The sequence below is a fragment of the Myiozetetes cayanensis genome, unplaced genomic scaffold, assembly GCF_022539395.1.
Source record: "Myiozetetes cayanensis isolate MyiCay16 unplaced genomic scaffold, myiCay2020 scf5-8, whole genome shotgun sequence".
Taxonomy (NCBI): Eukaryota; Metazoa; Chordata; class Aves; order Passeriformes; family Tyrannidae; genus Myiozetetes; species Myiozetetes cayanensis.
In genome coordinates this window covers 112,195,230-112,213,456 of record NW_026087742.1, presented here as the reverse complement: position 1 = coordinate 112,213,456, position 18,227 = coordinate 112,195,230, and the positions used below count along the sequence as shown (strand labels likewise).

Sequence of the window (18,227 nt, the reverse complement as noted above, 5' to 3'; positions counted from 1 at the left end):
ATTCATACTCTAAGTGAACAGGGTGCTCCTTATCTGTTTTTGCATTTGGTTCATCAGTTGTAACTTATTATTCCAGCTACAGTGATGCTCAGTGTGTTGTTAACCTTTTCAAAACACAGAAACACGAATCTGCTGGTTTCTACATTTCATGTATTACCTTAGAATGTTACTTAAGTAGTACAAAAATAAATACCAAAGAGTACTTGAAGCCTGTGAATGTAAAAGAACCTCAACCTCTCATTAAAAATTTTTACGTTAAAATATAAAAAGATGCATTGAAACTTTTGCTGGTTAAACCTGTTACATTTTCCAACTGAATTTTTGTGTTGTTCAAATATGCGTGTAGCTTTCATTGTCAATAAACTCAATGATTTCTTTGGGGAGAGGTGAGCATAAATCTTATTGTTTTCCTTTATTTTTTTCTTCTTGTCACCTTTTAGAACTGGATTCTAAGTGGTCACTTTTGTAACTGCCTTTTTTTTTTTCCTTTGCCTCTAAAGAATATTTGTTCACACTTATGATGATTTGACATAATTAACGTTTTATTAACCATGATGGCAACACAGACATTAAGTATAGACAACTATCAAGATGGGCAACAGGTAGGTGTGTTTTTCTTTCTCTGTGAGCTAAACACAGTTAGCAAGAGAAAATAGTGGCTTTGTCCTCAATGGCTGCTTTGGTATTGTTTAATTGTCTGGTCTTGCTTGTAAAGAAAGATCCTTAAAATATAGCAGCTTATCACTTTAATTCTTGGGTGCCTATTAAAGGTTTAACTGATTTTTGCATGGTTTTGCTTAACTTCAGATAGAATGGTTAGGTAAGGGGTTTTACTCTGTATCTGCACTGAATTATTTGTGTGCTGTAATGATCCCATTTTTAGGAAAATCAAAGGGGTTTCTGTAATATTTTGTGTGTATGGTACTTCAATATTCCTATATCTGAAGTTACAACAGATAGAAGGTATTTACACAGTCACAGACTTGTTGGTCTTCAGCAGCTGAAGGAAAAATTATCTGGAATTATATGCTACTTTGACTGCATTTAAATTGGTGGAATTATGCTTCAGGTTGAAAACTAGTTAAAGACTTAAATTCATTTTAATGAGGCTATGGATTAGAATTAAAATTGAAAAGCTGCTCGTTCGGAGTCCAGTTTCTTATCTGAGTTGGCAAACCACTGGAATAATGAAACACATTGGGATATGTTGCTTTTTTTTGTGCAACAGGCTGTATATTGCAACAATTTGAATAGCTGAATTAAGATGCTGTTAACTGGAGACAAGTCCTGCCTACAGGGTTGTACTCTGAAGTGGCATTTTTAGGTTACTGTATCGGCCCTAAGCAGTAGATACAAGTCCTTCTGTCAGCAGATGGCAACAATGGGGAACAGTCGGAAGAAAAGCAGCAACTTTTCCCAGCTCTTAGGAAGTGTCTCTCTGAACAGAGTCTGAGATTATTGGGGTTTTTGTTGTTGTTTGTTTCTTTCACTGCAGTTCTGATTTCTCTCTCTTCTCTCACCTGCTTTACATCCTTGGCTTTATTCCCCCCCACCCCAAGTAGATGCCATCCTGTGGCACATCAGTGAAAGTAAAATCTGGGTTTTTTTCTTAATAACAGATTGGGAGAGAGCTTTTTCTGTCTTTATTTGTTCTGTATTTCAGGCTCTCAGTGCCCAGGTAATTCGGGTGCCTGCTGTTTTTGTAGTTTGGAAATGACCCACAGAAAATATCTTGCAGTTTTAAGTGAGCTATTTCCTCTTCCTGGTGAGATAGAACCCCAGCTGAACATACTCTCTCCCTTCAAACCATTCAGTTGTATGGCCAACATTTATAATCACTTGTCTGAGTCATCCTCTTTTAATTTGCTCCTCCTTCCTGTCATTAGCCAAGAAATGAGTCCATTAGTTGTATCTTTTTTTTTTTTTTTTTTTTTTTTCAAGCATTCTGGCTTAAAAGTCTCCTCTGGAGGAAGCTTTTTGCAAGTCAGGCTGCTCAGCTGGGTGGGAGCTGCTGGATTTCCTCAGTTTCTGATTTTGCTAGGAGGTGGCTTGGCCCCTACAGGTGACAAAGCACAGAGCTTTTGGTTCTCCCAGACTTCACGGGCAGAACAGCACAGATTCTTCTGCTTTTTGCTGTGTGGAAATAAATTCTACCAGAGTCAGGTTCTCTCATAGTTTCTGGAGGCCAGCTCTCCTCTGAGAAGCTTCCTGTGAGTGATGAGACGCTTTCATCCGATGGGAGAAGAGGGCAGGGCATTTTATTCTGTACACTTCCTCTCTGCAGTGGTCAGGTCTGGCTGCCTGGAGATGTGTGGAACAATGCCCATCCTCCATCGAGATAAAACTTGTTGGAGAAGTAGGAGAAAAGGCTGCAGTGATTTCATGCCTTTGTGCAGATGCTCAAAGGGCTGAAAACCAAGGAATTTGGGTTGAGGGGTGGAAACTATAACTTTCACAGGTCAGGTTCCTTTAAGAGCTTTCAGTCCAAAAGATATTTAGCTGGAGGTGATGGGAAAACCACTTTCAAAGCACCCCAAAGGTGTTCCCAGCCACCTGGTGCAATTCAGGAGGTGCTCAGTGGAAGCTGTGGCTCTGTGTTGCTTTTGCAGTGGTGTCTCATTGTTTGACTGTGTGTTAAATGCATGTGTAGGAGCAGTTACTGCTGCTCTCTCCTAAAATAATTGGTTACTACAATAGGTAAAGTGGAGTGGTAAAGGTCGGGGGAGGTTGTGCTCCTGATAATGGAAGGATTTTGGAGGGACACAGAATATTTCAGTTCTTCTTGAGAAAATGTGCATTTTAATGGGCAAGAAAAATTTGGAGATCCTCTCCTTCAGTATCCTGATACAATGTACAGTAAGAAATAAAGAAAACTTAAGGGGAGAAACTTTTCTTTACATTGATTTCATCCCAGAGGGCTTTTATGCAGACATCCCCATAAATTTTTTGGAGCAGTGTCCTTTAGCCTGTTCCAAAAACAGCCACTTCAGAGACAGAATGCTTTAACAGTTTACTAATATCTATCATTCCCGTTTTAAAGCCAAATACTGAAACTTAGAGTGACCTTTACCCATAAAAAAGTGTCAAGGATTAAAAGACGGGGTTTGTTGCTGCTACTTTTTGTGTCACTGCCAAGTCATACCAACCTTCTGGCAATTTAGGAGCCCTTTGCTTCCCTCTTTTCTTAGAGAACAGTGCCCTTATTTTACGTCAAGGCTACAGATTTACTTGTAACTTACTCTTTCCCTACAGATGCAAGTGGTGACAGAGTTAAAAACTGAACAAGATCCCAACTGCTCTGAAACTGATGCAGAAGGGGTGAGTCCTGCCCCTGTAGAATCTCAAACTCCAATGGATGCAGACAAGCAGGCCATTTACAGGTAGTAATGGACTCGTGTTCTGTCTTTTGAAGGGTAAAGAATAGAGGATTTTTTTTTTTTAACAAATAATAATAACTAGCTTAAAATCAGATGATCTCTTGGCTGACTGTCTCCATGGTTTGCAGGGGAAAAAAAAAAATGAGATCAAATTAGCCTCCCTGTCAGTCATCAGCCAAGAAAATAACTTCCCTAGATAGCAGGATTCTTTAATTTCAGTAGTTTTAATGGATGTTCTAATGGATATTTAGCAAGCTACCTTAGACTGTCAAACTGTGGTCACTATTTGTTATACTGTAGTTTTTATCTTTAATGCAAGTTTTTATTTTTATTGTAATTAGGGTGATCTTTGTTCCTTTTTTTTTTTAGCAATAACAATCTATTGCCCAGTAATTAGCTCAAAAGGGATTAAATATTGATGTACAAACACACTAATTTGAGATTTTTCAGTGTTAAGTGCTGTGCTAAGCAGGTTGCTCAGTTTTGATGAGATTAAATGTTGTTTCACTTTAACCATTTTATAAAGGCAGAATTATTACTGGTTTTCAGGTTAAAAAAGAAAAGGGAAAAAATGAACAAACAAACTACCAAAAAAGCCAACCTGAAGCTGAAAGATGTATTCACTCATTTACAGACTTGTGCTAACAAAATCATCATCTCCTCAGAGCATGATTTCATAGGAGGCCTCTGAGTACAGCCTGGATACTATTTTCAAGTCTTTCAAGTTATTTTGTGATGTATAAATATGGCCCACATTAAAGAATAAATGAATTTTGTCAGACTTCATTTAAATCTGCATTCATCCTGTTTGTAAATCCTAGTTGTCATTTCTCTTGCACTGTATTAATGTATCCCTTATTCAGTTACAGTGAATTAAACAGTATGTCAGAGCTTTTGTGACTGTTCTCTTTATTTAAATTTATTTAAATATATACCTATTTCAGTGCTGTATTTGCCTCTAGAGAGTGATAAATCAAAATGAAAATAAACCTCTATCATATTTTGCACTAGTGGTTCTAAATGCAGTCTCTTCCAAGGCTTGTCACACTTGCATGAGTGACTGTGACCTCATCTGAGCTAGATGTCCTAATTTTCAGTGGTGTACACGTAAGTGAAAATACTTATTCATATATTTAAACTTTTTTTTTCTAGGCACCCACTATTTCCCTTGTTAGCACTATTATTTGAAAAATGTGAACAATCTACACAAGGCTCAGAAGGCACAACTTCTGCTAGTTTTGATGTAGATATTGAAAACTTCGTAAGGAAGCAGGAGAAAGAAGGAAAACCTTTTTTCTGTGAAGACCCAGAAACCGATAATTTGGTGAGTATAAGCTGCTTGTTTTATTTCTGAAACAGTCATCACATTTGCATCTTTTTCCTAATTCCTGATCTCCTTGCATTTTTCTTCCTGTGAGAGATTCTTATTTATGTTAATGCAGAGAAGCATTTTTTTAAGTTTGTTCTGACCCCTTTTTTTCTCTCTTATCTGTAAATTTACATTGGGCCCTTCCCAGTTGTTCCCTATTCTCAGCTGGCTGAGATCAGTGTGTTGGAGACAAACAGAAACATGTCTTTGCCACAGCCAGGTTGACTCTGCATATCAGTTTTAGAGTGTATAACATATATAAAAAATATATGTTATATAAAATATATAAAATATAAAATAACAGGTAATCAATGTAAATTTTTTTGCAGCTGTTTTTTTACTCAGGGTTCATCTAATTAATGTGGGAGAAGAGCTCTTATAAGATGAGCTTAGAAACTCTTTACCATATACAAATTATTTCTCACATGCCACTGACTCCTTTAGGCTTTCTGAAAGTCCTTCCTGTGAGGGATCTGTGATTTCCCCTCTTTTGGATATACTTGCCTTCAATATTTTAGTCAGAAATGAGAGTTAGTTCTGTTCTGCATGGAGCAGGTCTGCTGCCTTGCTAAGCCTCAGGTTATTTGCTTCATTTGTAACTCTGGATTCAATACAAATATACTCTCTAATCCCAGTTTCTTTTCAGAAGCACAGGTGAAATCTAGTAGGTGGAAGGTAGTAGCTTGGGCTCAGTGGATGAGGAGAGAGCAGTGGATGTGGTTGATCTTGAATTTTGGTGTCTCTTACAATGTCCTCGTAGACAAACTGATAAATATGGACTAGATAAATGAGGAGTGAGGTGGACTGAAAACCGGGTGAACCGCTGGGCTCAGAGGATTGCAGTCAGCAGCATGAAAGGCAGTTGAGGGCAAACTGTGAGTGATGTATTCTAGGGGTTGATACTGGAACCAGAACTGTTTAACAACATCATTAATGACCTGGATGATGGGGCAGAGTGTACCCTGAGCAAATCTGGAGATGTAGCAAAACTGGGAGGAGTGGCTGGTGCACAGGTGGCTCTGCCACCATTGAGAGGTACTTTGTTGGCTTTGGAGAAGTAGGCAAACAGGAATCTCGTGGAGTTCCACAAAGGGAAATGCCAAGTCCTCTACCTAGGGAGCAATAATTACCCCTCCACTGGTACACCCTGGGGGCCAACCAGCTGGAAAGCAGCTTTATGGGAAGGAATCTGACAGTCCTGGTGGACACCCAGCCAAGTGGGAGGCAGCAGTGCATCCTTGCAGCAAAGAAATTCAACATATGCTGTGTTAGGAAGAGCACTGTCAGCAGGTCGAGAGACGTGATCCTTTTCCTTCTGCTTGGCACTGGTGGGACACTTCTGGAGTGCTGGGTACAGTTATGGGCTCCTCACCTCTAGGCATGGACACACTGGAGTCAGTCCATCAGAGGGCCAAAAAGATAATTAGGGGATGAAATCATCTCTCATCAGCAAGCTGGGGCTGTAGCAGTGAAGGTTTAGGGGGATCATATCAATGTATCTAAATACCTAATAGGGGAGGAAAGAAGACAGACCTGACTCGTCTCAGTGATGCCCAGTGAAAGGACAAGAAGAAATGGACCTAAACTGAAACACATGGAAGTTCCATTAAAACCTTTTTACTGCAAGGTGGATTGAATAGTACAGGTTGCCCGGGGAGGTTGTGAAGTCTCCATGTGGGGATAGTCAAACCTCAGCGTGGCCCTGAGGAACCTGCCCTAGGTGACCTTGCTTTGAGTGGGAGTTTTGGATTAAACAGTCTCCAGAGGTCCCTTCCAACCAGCTGTTCTCTGGTTTCTGTGAGCCTCCAAATATTGGTTTCCCAAAGATCCTGCGTGCCTTGGCCTGTTTCCTGTGTGCTTTTGGTCATACACAAACATTCTCTCAGGTCTGTGTTAACTCTGGTTGTAGACGGGTCTGCTGTGTTCAAACAGTCCTTCCTGTCAGTTGTTTGTGGTTTTGGTGGCGACAAAGTCTCTTGTTTTATGTGGTTTTCACCTCTGTTGATGGGCTGCACAAATCTGGCTGGTTTTGCTTGAGGTGGATGAGGAAACATTTATGTCTTGGATCCCGTGGCTCCTGAGGTCAGTACTGTCTTAAACTGGAACCATGGTGCAAAATCAAAAATCTTTGGCGTTGAACTCATGTCCTGTGGTCGTTTTGTTAGCTATGACTTTCTGTTACTAGATGCCAAATGAAATCTGAGTGCAGCTTGTCCTCTGCCCTTCCTGGAGTCTGGGAACTCTGAACAGCTGACATTCTGTCATGCTGATCATTTTGTCTGGGGCAATGAGTAGAAGAGTTTCTGTCGAGTAGTGAACTGGCTAGTATGGTTTTGAGTCTCTTCTTCAGCTTGAAATATTGGTGCTTGCACAGAGAAGGCTGCAGATGGGCAGTTTTTTCTGCCTTGTGTCAAATAAATATATACATTTTTACACAGATTAAAAATGTCTTTCTTCTGTAGAGAGGGCCTCTGTTGTGAACTTTTGTTACATCTTGTGTTGTTCTGTCCTTCCCTTTTTAACTCCCAGCGTTAATTCAACTGTTCACTTGAAAGGAGAAGCTGTTGGGGCTGTTAATTAGAACGGGCTAGAAGGGTGGAGCAGGTAGGGAATCAAGAGAGTCAAACAAATCAGGTGTAAATGCTTGCAATCGTTCAGCTTGGAGTCAGAGCTAAACTGAGATAAACTGAGTATCACAGTACTCTAAGGAGCCAAATTCAAGTCTTGTCTGCAGAGTCACAGTAAGGAAATTGGCCACTAATTCAGCTGGTTTGGTTTGATGTAAAACTCAACTGCACTTCACGTTTTTTGTGATGGAACTTTAAACTGGTGGCTCCAAACCAGCAGAATATAATTTCATTCTCTGTGCTGCCTGCTGGCTAATTAACCAGATGACAGAAATTATGAAAGGTCACAGATGATGATTGTAGGGGTCACTTACAGTCCTGGCAACGTTCCACATTGTGCTCTCTCTTGCATATTCCAAAGGAAGAGCTTGGTTTTCATCCAAAGGAATGTTAACCTGGGTGGTGCAGGCATTGGATCAGTGTGACCAGAAAGGAAGTTCATTAAGAGCAGTGTGTGGTTGTTCCAACTTGAGTAGCTCTAAAGATACAGTCTAGATTACCTCATTACTTGGGTATTATGGTTCCCATTCTGAATTAATTGGTGGTTTCCTGCATTATTAGTATAAAGGATTTCAGCACTGGGAAATACAGGTAGCATCCACCTGAAACTTAATTTTAAGGACACCCATATATTGTTAAGCCTGGCCTGTAAACCAGGTTTCAAACTTTTATTATCTAGAGGGAGGGATTCTGTTCCTTCCAGTTAAACGCTCCAACAGCATAAATGGATGATCTTGAAGCAGCAAGGCAAAGGGTTGTGGTCAACCCAGAAATAGTGTTACCAGGCCTCTTATTCTGCAGTGTCTTTCCCAAGTCTGACTTTGTCAGGCACATGGTCAAAGCAGGGTTTTTGCAGTGAAATGGATAAGAACATTTCTGTAACTGTTGGCTTCTGGGTGGGTCAGAACTTTGGTATTAGGCTTCAGCATATTTAAGAGAGTGAGAATTTCTCAGAAGAAATTACAAGAATTTGAAAAGATGTGGAAAAAGTTACACTTTCTTGTGGAAGGTGTTTTCCACTTAAATGGTTTTTTAGGGTACTCCCTGAGATGACATGGATTAAGTTTATTTTTTATTTGGATTAAGTTTATTTTTTTATTTGGTTTATTGCTGTGTTCCTGTTTTTTTTTTCTCTATTTGCATTCATGTAATAGGGTCAGCAATGGTTTGTGTTTGAACCCTGCAGCACTAAAAAAAAAAACCCACAAAATTGTGCTGTGGCTTCCCTGAAGTGTGAAGTTTCAGTTGTTGTCTCTTCCTGCATCTGAGAGGTGTCTAAGATGCCTCTTTTCTTTCCAAGGAAGAGCATATAGCAGGAAAATGCAAAGTTCAGTTCTGAGATCTGTTGAAAGAAAACTGAGAAGCTTCATTCCTGCTCCTGGACAGTTTTTATCAGCTTGCTCTGAGATGTAGGAAGTCTTGACGTTCTAGGTATGTGTGTATTTTTAATGCAGATTCACCTCGCAGAACTCCCCCTGATTTCCAGTCCATCCCTAATAAATACACAAAGGAAGTGGCTTTTCTGTGGTAGCTACATTTGCTCTTCAAGAACTGTTGGCTGCAAACAGGAATTTGAAACTTTTCCCTTCTGACTCCACTGACTGACCACACGGGTTTAGATTATTCAGAGAGGTAAAAGGGAGCTGCAAGTTCATGTTCTGGGGTGTTTTTGCAGTAAGTGTTTAGCTCTTTTAGATGTGCATGGCACAGCATATTACTTGAACCAGAACTGTCCTCTATCTTGGAATGTCCTCTGCAGGTTTCTTCCAGTTTTCAATGATTTTGTTCTCTTTTCTGAGCCTTGGTCACTTGTTGTGTCCCTGTTGATGTTCTCTGAACTTGATTAAGGTGCTGATCAGCTGCAAGAAGTGCAGCTTTAGAGGGGACCTCATCAATAAGTGTCTGCAGGGAGGGAGCAGAGGATGGACCAGGCTCTGCTCGGGGGGGCCCAGCAATGGCACAAGAGGAACGGGCAGGAACTGATGCCCAGCAAGTTCCACCTGCACATGGAGGAAGAACTTCTTTGCTGGGCAGTGACCCAGCACTGAACAGATCACCCAGAGAGGGTGTGGAGTCTCCCTCACTGGGGATATTCCAGAACCCTCTGGACACAATCCTCTGGGATGGCCCTGCTGGAGCAGGGAGATTGGACCAGATGACCCCACTGTGGTCCCTTCTAACCTGACCCATCCTGTGCTGCAGACCTTCCCTTTTCAAATCCTAGTCCCTGTGGGAACGAAGTTGAAGCTGAAGGCTGTGCTCATGTTCTTCTTACTAGACTGGAAGTGTGCTTTCTTTTCTAAGCTTTAACTGCCTCCTTATGTTTCTTGGATTGCTATTTGCATCCACCTTAGTACTTATGTAAAGCATCAGTATCAGATGTGTGTTTGCAGCAAAATCTGCTCTGTATCACTAGCCAGAGGTTTCCAAGTGCACATTCTTCTTTCTGGAAATTCTCAGCTTCCAGCTCAGTGTCCTCATTACATCTGTTGGAGCTTCATACCCTTCACCCCTTACCCTTTGCCATCTCTACCTCATTTTCACAGATAAAACGGATCTTGGAATCAACCAATGCTCTAAACTGCTCTTTTTTTTCTCTGTTTGTATCCTTTTGTGCTTAGGACTTAGACAGGGAGGAACCTGACTGTCTGAGAGGTTTTTCAGCATGAGTGTTTGCGGATAATTTTTAGAGCTATCACAGATTGCATATTTTAAGACTTTCATTACTAAAAGCTTTTTGTGTTTTTTTTTGCTCAGTGTTAACCCAGATGCTGCATAAATATCACGTTGCTTCTGGGTGGTTCCTACCTCTTGAGTGACTTCTGTTCAGAGTAAACTCTCCCCCCATGTGGGTGACTTTAAATTACCCCACATTCACAGGACCCTGGGATGGTTCAGGTTGGACAACAAGCTCATCAAGAGGTCTGTAGTCCAACCCCCTGCACAAAGTAGGGTCAGCTGTTAAGTCAGAGCAGGTTACTTAAGGCTTTGTCAAGTCTAGAAGCAGAACAAAACAAGGAGTGTTAAACATGCTCTCACTTTTGTATTTGAACAGGACACTCACTGAGTTTTTTGAAGACCCCTCAAGTTTTTTGTTTCGTTCGGGGTAAGGATTTTTGGTTCAGTACCCTCTTCTCTAAGACTGTCCTCTATTGAATTCTTAGCTGTGTCAGGGTAAGTTGTAGTGGTGAAGCCAGCTGATGTAATTTGAATATTCTTGGCTGAACAAGTCACACATTTCTGACAAGTTTTCGTACTATTTTAATGTGCAGAACTGTCTCATAAACCTGTAGTGATACCTTTCTAGCTGTGTCTGGTAGCTGAGAACTCAAAATAGGGGAAAGAGGTTTTTCAAATCAAAACAAATGGAAACAAAATACCTCCTCTCCCAGAGTTTGTGTTCTTCCCCTGAAGACCTAAATCACCCCAGGAGAGTTCGGGTCAGGGAGGTAGGTGAGCTCTGAATGAATTTTAATTGTTTAGGTTTTTTTTGCGAATGGAGAGAGTTATTTGAGCGAGAAGATTATGTGTCAGTGTATGGAGATTCTTTCATGTATGTTGTCTGAAATTATAGACCATGTTTATTTCTACAGCTGAAAAAACTGAATCAGTTGGCATATAAAAATCCTTTGTCCTGTGGCATATTCCATCCAGGAGCACTAAAAACCGAAAAACATGGTTGTAGATTTTGAAGTTGTGTGTTTTAAGAATACAAGAATGAACTATTACTGCTGTTGTGGCCTGTCTAAAAACATTTCTTTGTATTAATTTTCTTCAGCATGGGTGATTTTATGAGGAGTTCTTGATTTTATTGTTTTTTGGGTTTTTGTTTGGTTGGGGTTTTTTGTTTGTTTTTGTTTTTAGTTTCAAGGAAAAGGTGAACTTCTGCTGACATGGAACTTTGGTCCACCCATGCTGCAAGAGAGCAGGAGCCATATGGCCACAATTAGTGTAGTTGTAAATTAATTAATAAGTCCTGGTGACAGGCATGGCGTATTTACAAAGTTTTGTTTGCCTTCTAGCACAGCTTCCTGCAAGAGTAGTGTGACAGTGACAGTCTCTGGAGAGACCTGGATAGTGTTACTTGATTTATGGTTAATTCTGACTTTAATTCAATTTTCACTTCAGGTATTGACCATCAATTTGAAACTAAATCTAAGCTGAAGAAAGGACTTTTATTTTTCCTCCTGTGAGAAAAATCCAAATACATGCTGATAAATAAATAATACAAATAGGGCTAATATTTTAAGGAAAAAAAACCCTCTTGACGAAGCAAAACTAATCCCTAATATAGTTAAATATTATGTGTCCAAAGGCATATTTTTGCTACCTCAGTTTTAGCTGAATGTTTAAAGCACTCACTGACATACATGCAGTGTCTTGATTTGCAGAATACAAAGAATTTTCTCGTTTAAGCTTTTTTTTGTCTCTGAAACAGGGTATGTTTAGACATGGAGGACCTTTGTTTTGCGTTAAAGTCTAGTTAAATTTGCATGGTTTAACTTTGTTGTGTTTGAAGGTACTTAAACACAGTTTAAACAGCAGCCTGGGCTGGTGTAGAAGATCAGTGTTTTACGCCTCAGCGCTGGGTCATTGCACTTATTATTTCAAAGGCTTTTGGTGTCATAGGTCCAAAGAGTTACCAGATACTAATTTGGATCCACTGCCTCACATCTACAGCTTTGAAAGATACATGTAACTTTTTCTTTTCTTTTTAGCCCTGAGAAGAAATAAGGTTTTCTTCCCTATTTTTTTTCTTCTTTAACTTTTTTCCCTCTTTTTTATTAACATACAATTTTCTACACTGGGTGAGTGTCCTACAACTGGAATACCTTCTGCTGGAAAAACAGGGAGAAGATCTGTGACAATGAAAGCTAAATTGTCATGGTGGAGAGGGGAGCACATCCAAAAGCTTTCCTGCCTTGGTCTCCTCCAGGTGCTTTGAAAAAAAGGCAACTTCACCTCCCAGTTGGCTTCTTGAGTTAGAAGTAATAAGGTGGATTAGTTCATAAGGCATCATTTCTGGTCACTGGATTCAGTGCTCTGGCCAGGGAAATGACCCTTCATATAGGAGGAGTTTTTCCAAATAATTATAAAATCAAGCTCTGCACTTTGCCTGAAAAATATAATTACTCAGTTTCATAAAACCAAAGGGTATTTCTCTTGGAGATTTAACATAGCACATAAATGTTGGGGGTGGCATGCTGTGTGAAAAATAATTATTTTGCTAGTGTGTTGTGTACATATTTGAATGCCCTGGATTTCTTACTGCTTCATGAAAATTTAGACCATCTGGGTTTGGTTTTAGCTTTTGATCTTCTGCCATGACCCTTACAATCACCTCAGCTATTTTTATGCAGTATGTAATGCCACTGGTTATCCAGGCTTACAAGTCTTTTTTCTTACAGTAAGCATGATAAGTCTTCTCACCACGTACATATCTCCTGCACTTTGATTTTTGTTTAAACGTGTCGGGTTTTTATTGAGCTTAGTGCTTTTTATTTGATGGTTTCTATTTCATTGAGCTTAGTGCTTTTTATTTGATGGTTTATATTTCAGAACCAGTCTCCTCACCTGAAAGTTCTTAGAAGGTTTTTACCTGAGAGTTGTTCATCTTTGACATACACTCGCAGAGGAACTTAAATAAAAGCTGTAGGACTGAGAAACTGTTTGATTACTTTAAGCTTTGTTGAGCAATGTGACAAAGCTTGGGACCTCTTTATTCTAATTTAATTGAAAGATAAAAGCTGTTGTGTTATGGTTATGGGTGAGATGACAGGCCACTTCCTGTACTTCCACCCTCCCCAGCAGTCTGGGGGACAAATTTATGATGAAATCACAGGAGGGTCTTCTCAGTGTGTCTCAAACTCACCTGTACACTTTTGGTTTCCTCGGGTCAGGGTGTAACGTGGAGCTGGAGCTGATATCTCTGATTTATAGAGCTCAGGACAACTGCTGGTGGCCAAGCCTGTCCCAGCCTCGCTTTCCAAATAACACGTGTGGGTGGGATTACTTTCCTTCACTTTCAGTCTTGCGTGGTTTGTGGCACAGAGTTGTTCGATGGGGTTAAAGATCATCCCGTGCCCTGTGACACCTTCACTGTGCTCTGTCTTCCTAATGTGCCACATGTGACAAAGATCACGTTGCTGGCCTGCTCTGCTCCCCCTGTGTGGTAGCTGGCTTATGTTCCTTTCACCTTTCAGGCCTTAGCAATTAGTAATTCTGCTTTAATTGGGTGATCTCTGGTACTGGAAAGTAGCGTTTTGCTTACATCTCGCATCAAATATTTTTTTGACTTAACAGTTATTTTGGTTTTGAACATTTTTTCCCCCCGATTCCTCTCCCTTAGATGGTAAAAGCAATCCAAGTTCTTCGTATCCATCTGCTCGAGCTAGAAAAGGTTAATGAGCTCTGCAAGGATTTCTGTAGTCGCTACATTGCCTGCCTGAAGACAAAAATGAACAGTGAAACTCTATTAAGTGGAGAGCCTGGCAGTCCTTATTCACCTGTGCAATCTCAGGTATGTTCCAAATACATCTGAGTGTGTTTTTGCTTAGATTTCCTTAGGAACTTAGAGATGCACTTCTCTTGCTATTAGTTTGCTAACAGAGTTTCTGCAATTTCCTTTACTTTCTCAAATCAGTTACTAAGAGTAGGAAGAGCTATTTTATTATTTTTTTGTGTGTGTGCACTGCTTGATGGACAAATTTGTTTAAATATGCCAGAACATGGGCTCAGTTTTTTATTGTCTGTCTTGCTTTTATGATTTTCCCCCAGTTCAGCAAGTGTAAACACTCAGAATAGCCTGGATTTGCTGTTTTGTTGGAAGGAGGGTAGGAAACAGAGTAAACAAAGGAGAAGAAAAAAATGTCCGTATTAAGAAGGTCTCCTCAGTCTAATTTGCTTCATTGAAATACTGAGGTGACTGATACACTTTATACACAGTCTGGAACAAATAGACAATGTCTGATGGATTGTAGTTGCAATATTTGATATGTCTGTCATTGCATGTTACCTCAGGTAAATGTGTAATTATGGAAAGGCCAACAACCAGTTGCATTTTTTGTAGTAAATTGGTAACAATTAACAACAGTTTGTACGTTATGGTTGACATTTTTGCTGTTAAATGCTGCAAAGTGAGCCCTGACACCCAAGCACCTACAAGATAATGAGCCTTGAAGGATGGCCCTTCTCTGAATTACTCACATGTCTGATGCTCTGTATTCAAAAAAGCCTCAGTGACTTTTAAACTCCACCTTCTGGACTCCTTACTTAGGTTTCAGTGTGGAAAGGAGATTCTAAAATCAGACAAAAAAAAAACCTTTTAAAGGTGTTTTTGTACATCCCCTACGTTTTACATTTGCTATGGAAAGAAATTATTCATACATATTAAGGAATGTGTAAGAGTTTGCCTGGTCAGGGTTGAATAAGAACTATACTGAGCAGAATAAAACATACTGGGCATCTTGAATACTTAATAACTTTGAAATTGATGGAATTAAGGTAATAACTAAAATTCTAAAGCTTTGATGCTTGTAATCAGAGCATCAAGGGTCATTTCATCTGTCCTTTTTCCCTTGTGCTTTTTGGAAACTGTTTCTCTTGCTATTTATATACCTAGAACTAGAATTTCTAAAGGCAGTTTTACATCTAACAGTTGCTTTCATGAGGGTTTTCAAAGGTAATGGTTGGTGATAATGAGGAAGTTAATGTAGCTAATGATGAACCTCTAATGAAGTCTCCCTTTGAAGGTAGTCCTGTGATTAAGTTCCAAATGTGTTTTAGAACCAAAAATGCATAATACAAAATACAAAAATACACAAACATGGTTTATCTCCTTACAAACAAACAAAAAAAAAGTTTTTAAAAAATCCAAGCAACTAACTGCTTTATTTTTTCCTAGCAAATTCCAAGTGCCATTGCAGGCACACTCAGTCCCCAAGGGATTATGGTGCCAGCATCAGCATTGCAGCAGGGAAATGTAACTATGGCAACAGTAGCAGGTATGACAAAGTAAAAACAACTGGCACCTTGCTTTTCATGTTGGTTTCTTTAGTAGTTGTTACAAAAAATACACAAAGACTTTAAAAAATGTGTTCTAATACCTGAAAAGTTGTTATAATACAATCAGGTGCTTTACTGTTTTATGAAGGTTTTAATTTTTTGTATACCAAGTATGACTATGTGAGTGACAGTTAAATGTATATAATATTGAGATCTTCCTGTACAACACTACAAAGAGATTTTAGAGACCTTTTTCCCCTTTAAAAAGAATTCTATTCGACAAAAAACAGGCATTACCTAAAAACATTGCACTTGTTGGCTGCCTCATGCTCCCTGGAGTTGGGAACCACACCTACAAGTCTGTGTCCTGGTTGTCCTGCTATTGTAGAAATTAGATTTTAACTGAAACATTTTATCTTCCTTCTAAGCAGGGTTTGAAAACAAACCCAGCTGCCTGCCCTAACCACTGCACTCACGTAGGTGTGGTTTTGGTGTTGAGACCCTTTCTGAAGACTTAAAACAATTAACTTTTTTTATAGCCTGATAATCGTGGCATTTTCGCTTGAAAACAGATTTGGGATGCCTAAAATGCAGGGAAATATAATAAAATTTCGTACAGTCTTCTGTGGATGGGAGAAAGTTTCAGTGTAGCAAAGAGCACATCTTGCGTGCTTACTAGCAAAAAAATTAGTAAATATATTATCAAAACTCTTGTGTTGCCTGCAGTGCTGATGTCTTTATGTGTTTAAAGAGAATAATGCTTGAAGGGCTGTCACTCACCTGCAATCTGTGCTGCTGTTTTGCCTTAAGGGGGGACAGTGTATCAGCCAGTCACGGTGGTCACTCCACAAGGCCAGGTGGTGACACAGGCGCTGTCACCTGGGACTATTCGGATCCAGAACTCTCAGGTTTGTTTCGTGGGCTTCCCAGAGTAGTTATTCTGGGTTCAGGTAAATCTCGGCGGTTTTAAGGGGTTGGGTTTAAATTTGGCAGACTGTCAGAACGAGCTCTGTGTACTCACACGTAGTAACTCGTGTAAAATTAGTGCAAGCACTGCTGTAGGAGTTCCAGGTTGTATAACGTGGCATAATCTGCAGATCCCAGACAGAGCTGCCTTGCCACATCGTAGTTCCTACCTGTTAAATGTCTTTTTTGATGATGGCAGAAGAGTATAGGTACATGGAAATAAGAATAAAAAAGGAAAACAAACAAACAAAAAAATAAACAAAAAACACCCCCAAAACAAAAACAAACCAAAAAAAAACCACTCCTAACCTCCTTCCCAAGAAAAAACTCCTAACCTCCTTCCCAAGAAAAAACCCAAAACACAACCCTCTAAAACAAAAAACCCTTTGAATTAGACATATCTTCAATTTGTATAACTTTTTAATTGTTGAATGAGGTTTATGGCTGGATGGATTTACTGGATTGCATTATGGTGCCACACTGCTGTTTTGAAAAATCTGACTTTTTTTCTTGTGATGGCAACCACTACTACTGTGGAACTGTATGTACTTCAGAGTTTGTCTATTTTGGGAAGCATTTTTTGATGTAAAACCTTCAAGATACTCAGTTGAGGCTATGGGAGATCCTCCCATTTGGCTCACTGTGTCATACCCTATAAGATAAGGGCCAGCACTCTTCTGGGGGAGGCTCCTGAGAGCTGGATCTGGAGAGTTCAAAGGAACAACCAAGGAAAAGGAAACATGAAGGCTAGACCATCTTTAGCTGCAGAAAACCTTGCTAGCTTTCTCTTGGAGCTGGAAGTGGTAAATCAAATCTTCCAGGAATCTGGAGTCAATTAAAAATGTGAATGAGGAGCTACCATCTCCACAGAATCTGTTGGTAATCACTGACTCACTGGCTTCTTTTCTTCCTTATTTTGACTTTTCAACCAGAAAAAGCATGCACAGAATGTTCTTTTATTTGGCAGGAGCATATATGTACTTGCCTAGAACACATACAGTTCTGGCTTCAGGCACCTTGCAGAAACAAATGTGTAAAATTACTCTCCTATACTGAAGTGTTTTTGAAGAAAAATGTTTTTTATACCTCTTACGGCAAAAAGAAATAAATACTGAGTGGAAAATAATGCCTATAGTCTATAAACAAACAAAAAAAAAGGACTTGACCTTCTATACGCATCTGTGGCTACTCTTGGTGTTAGTAGGAATCTCCAGTCCCACCTGTGTGTAGGTTTGGACCTGGATTCCATAAAAAAAATCCTTTTTCAGTTTCTTCTTTTTGAGTGTTTCACAATGCTGTGGGGGTAAGGAAAACTGCTGGTGGAGAGCTGTTGAAAGATCATTATAAAGCCTTCATAGACAAGCAGATTATTTGGAACGTAAAGCATTATTTTGGAGATAAAAGTGTGCTCCCAATATGTATTTCTTATAATTTGATAGCTTAAACCTTGTTTAAAACTGATTTCATACAGGGCACAGACATAATGGTTGGCTTAAGAAATTGCTCCAGTTTGTCTGTAAAACCTGATTTAGAACTATTTCAGTTATAATTGCCTGAATTAGAATCTTATATGATATTTTTAAGCTGTTTCTCCTTATCTCTGTGTAAGCATTTGAGAATGTATTCCTAAATGTTCAGATAACCAATGTGCAAATTATTTGCTGTATCCATAGAAAGTGAAAAACAAAGAGAAAGAAATACTTAGGAAGTAGTAAGTGTGTTGTAAAGTTCTAGCATATAGATCTTCTTGCTCTTGGAGAATCTAGACGCATTTTTTTAACAGGACCTTTGTCATCATTGTTTGCAACTCTAGCATAATAATTAATTTTACTTTACCCTTTGTTTAAGTCTCAAATCAGTAGCATTTTACAGCTTCCATAGTTG

The 18,227-nt window shown here is 39.5% G+C and overlaps 1 protein-coding gene across 2 annotated transcripts in view; it reads left to right on the top strand.

Moving 5' to 3' along the window:
- Positions 1 to 18,227, top strand: part of PKNOX1 (PBX/knotted 1 homeobox 1) — a 44,832-nt gene that overhangs the window by 14,785 nt on the left and 11,820 nt on the right. For both annotated transcript variants that reach the window (XM_050332115.1, XM_050332116.1), the window contains exons 3-8: positions 501 to 602; positions 3,253 to 3,380; positions 4,530 to 4,701; positions 13,723 to 13,893; positions 15,277 to 15,376; positions 16,188 to 16,285. In XM_050332115.1, the coding sequence (XP_050188072.1) occupies positions 552 to 602; positions 3,253 to 3,380; positions 4,530 to 4,701; positions 13,723 to 13,893; positions 15,277 to 15,376; positions 16,188 to 16,285 (720 nt within the window). In that variant the 5' untranslated portion in view covers positions 501 to 551. The remainder of the gene's footprint in view (positions 1 to 500; positions 603 to 3,252; positions 3,381 to 4,529; positions 4,702 to 13,722; positions 13,894 to 15,276; positions 15,377 to 16,187; positions 16,286 to 18,227) is intronic.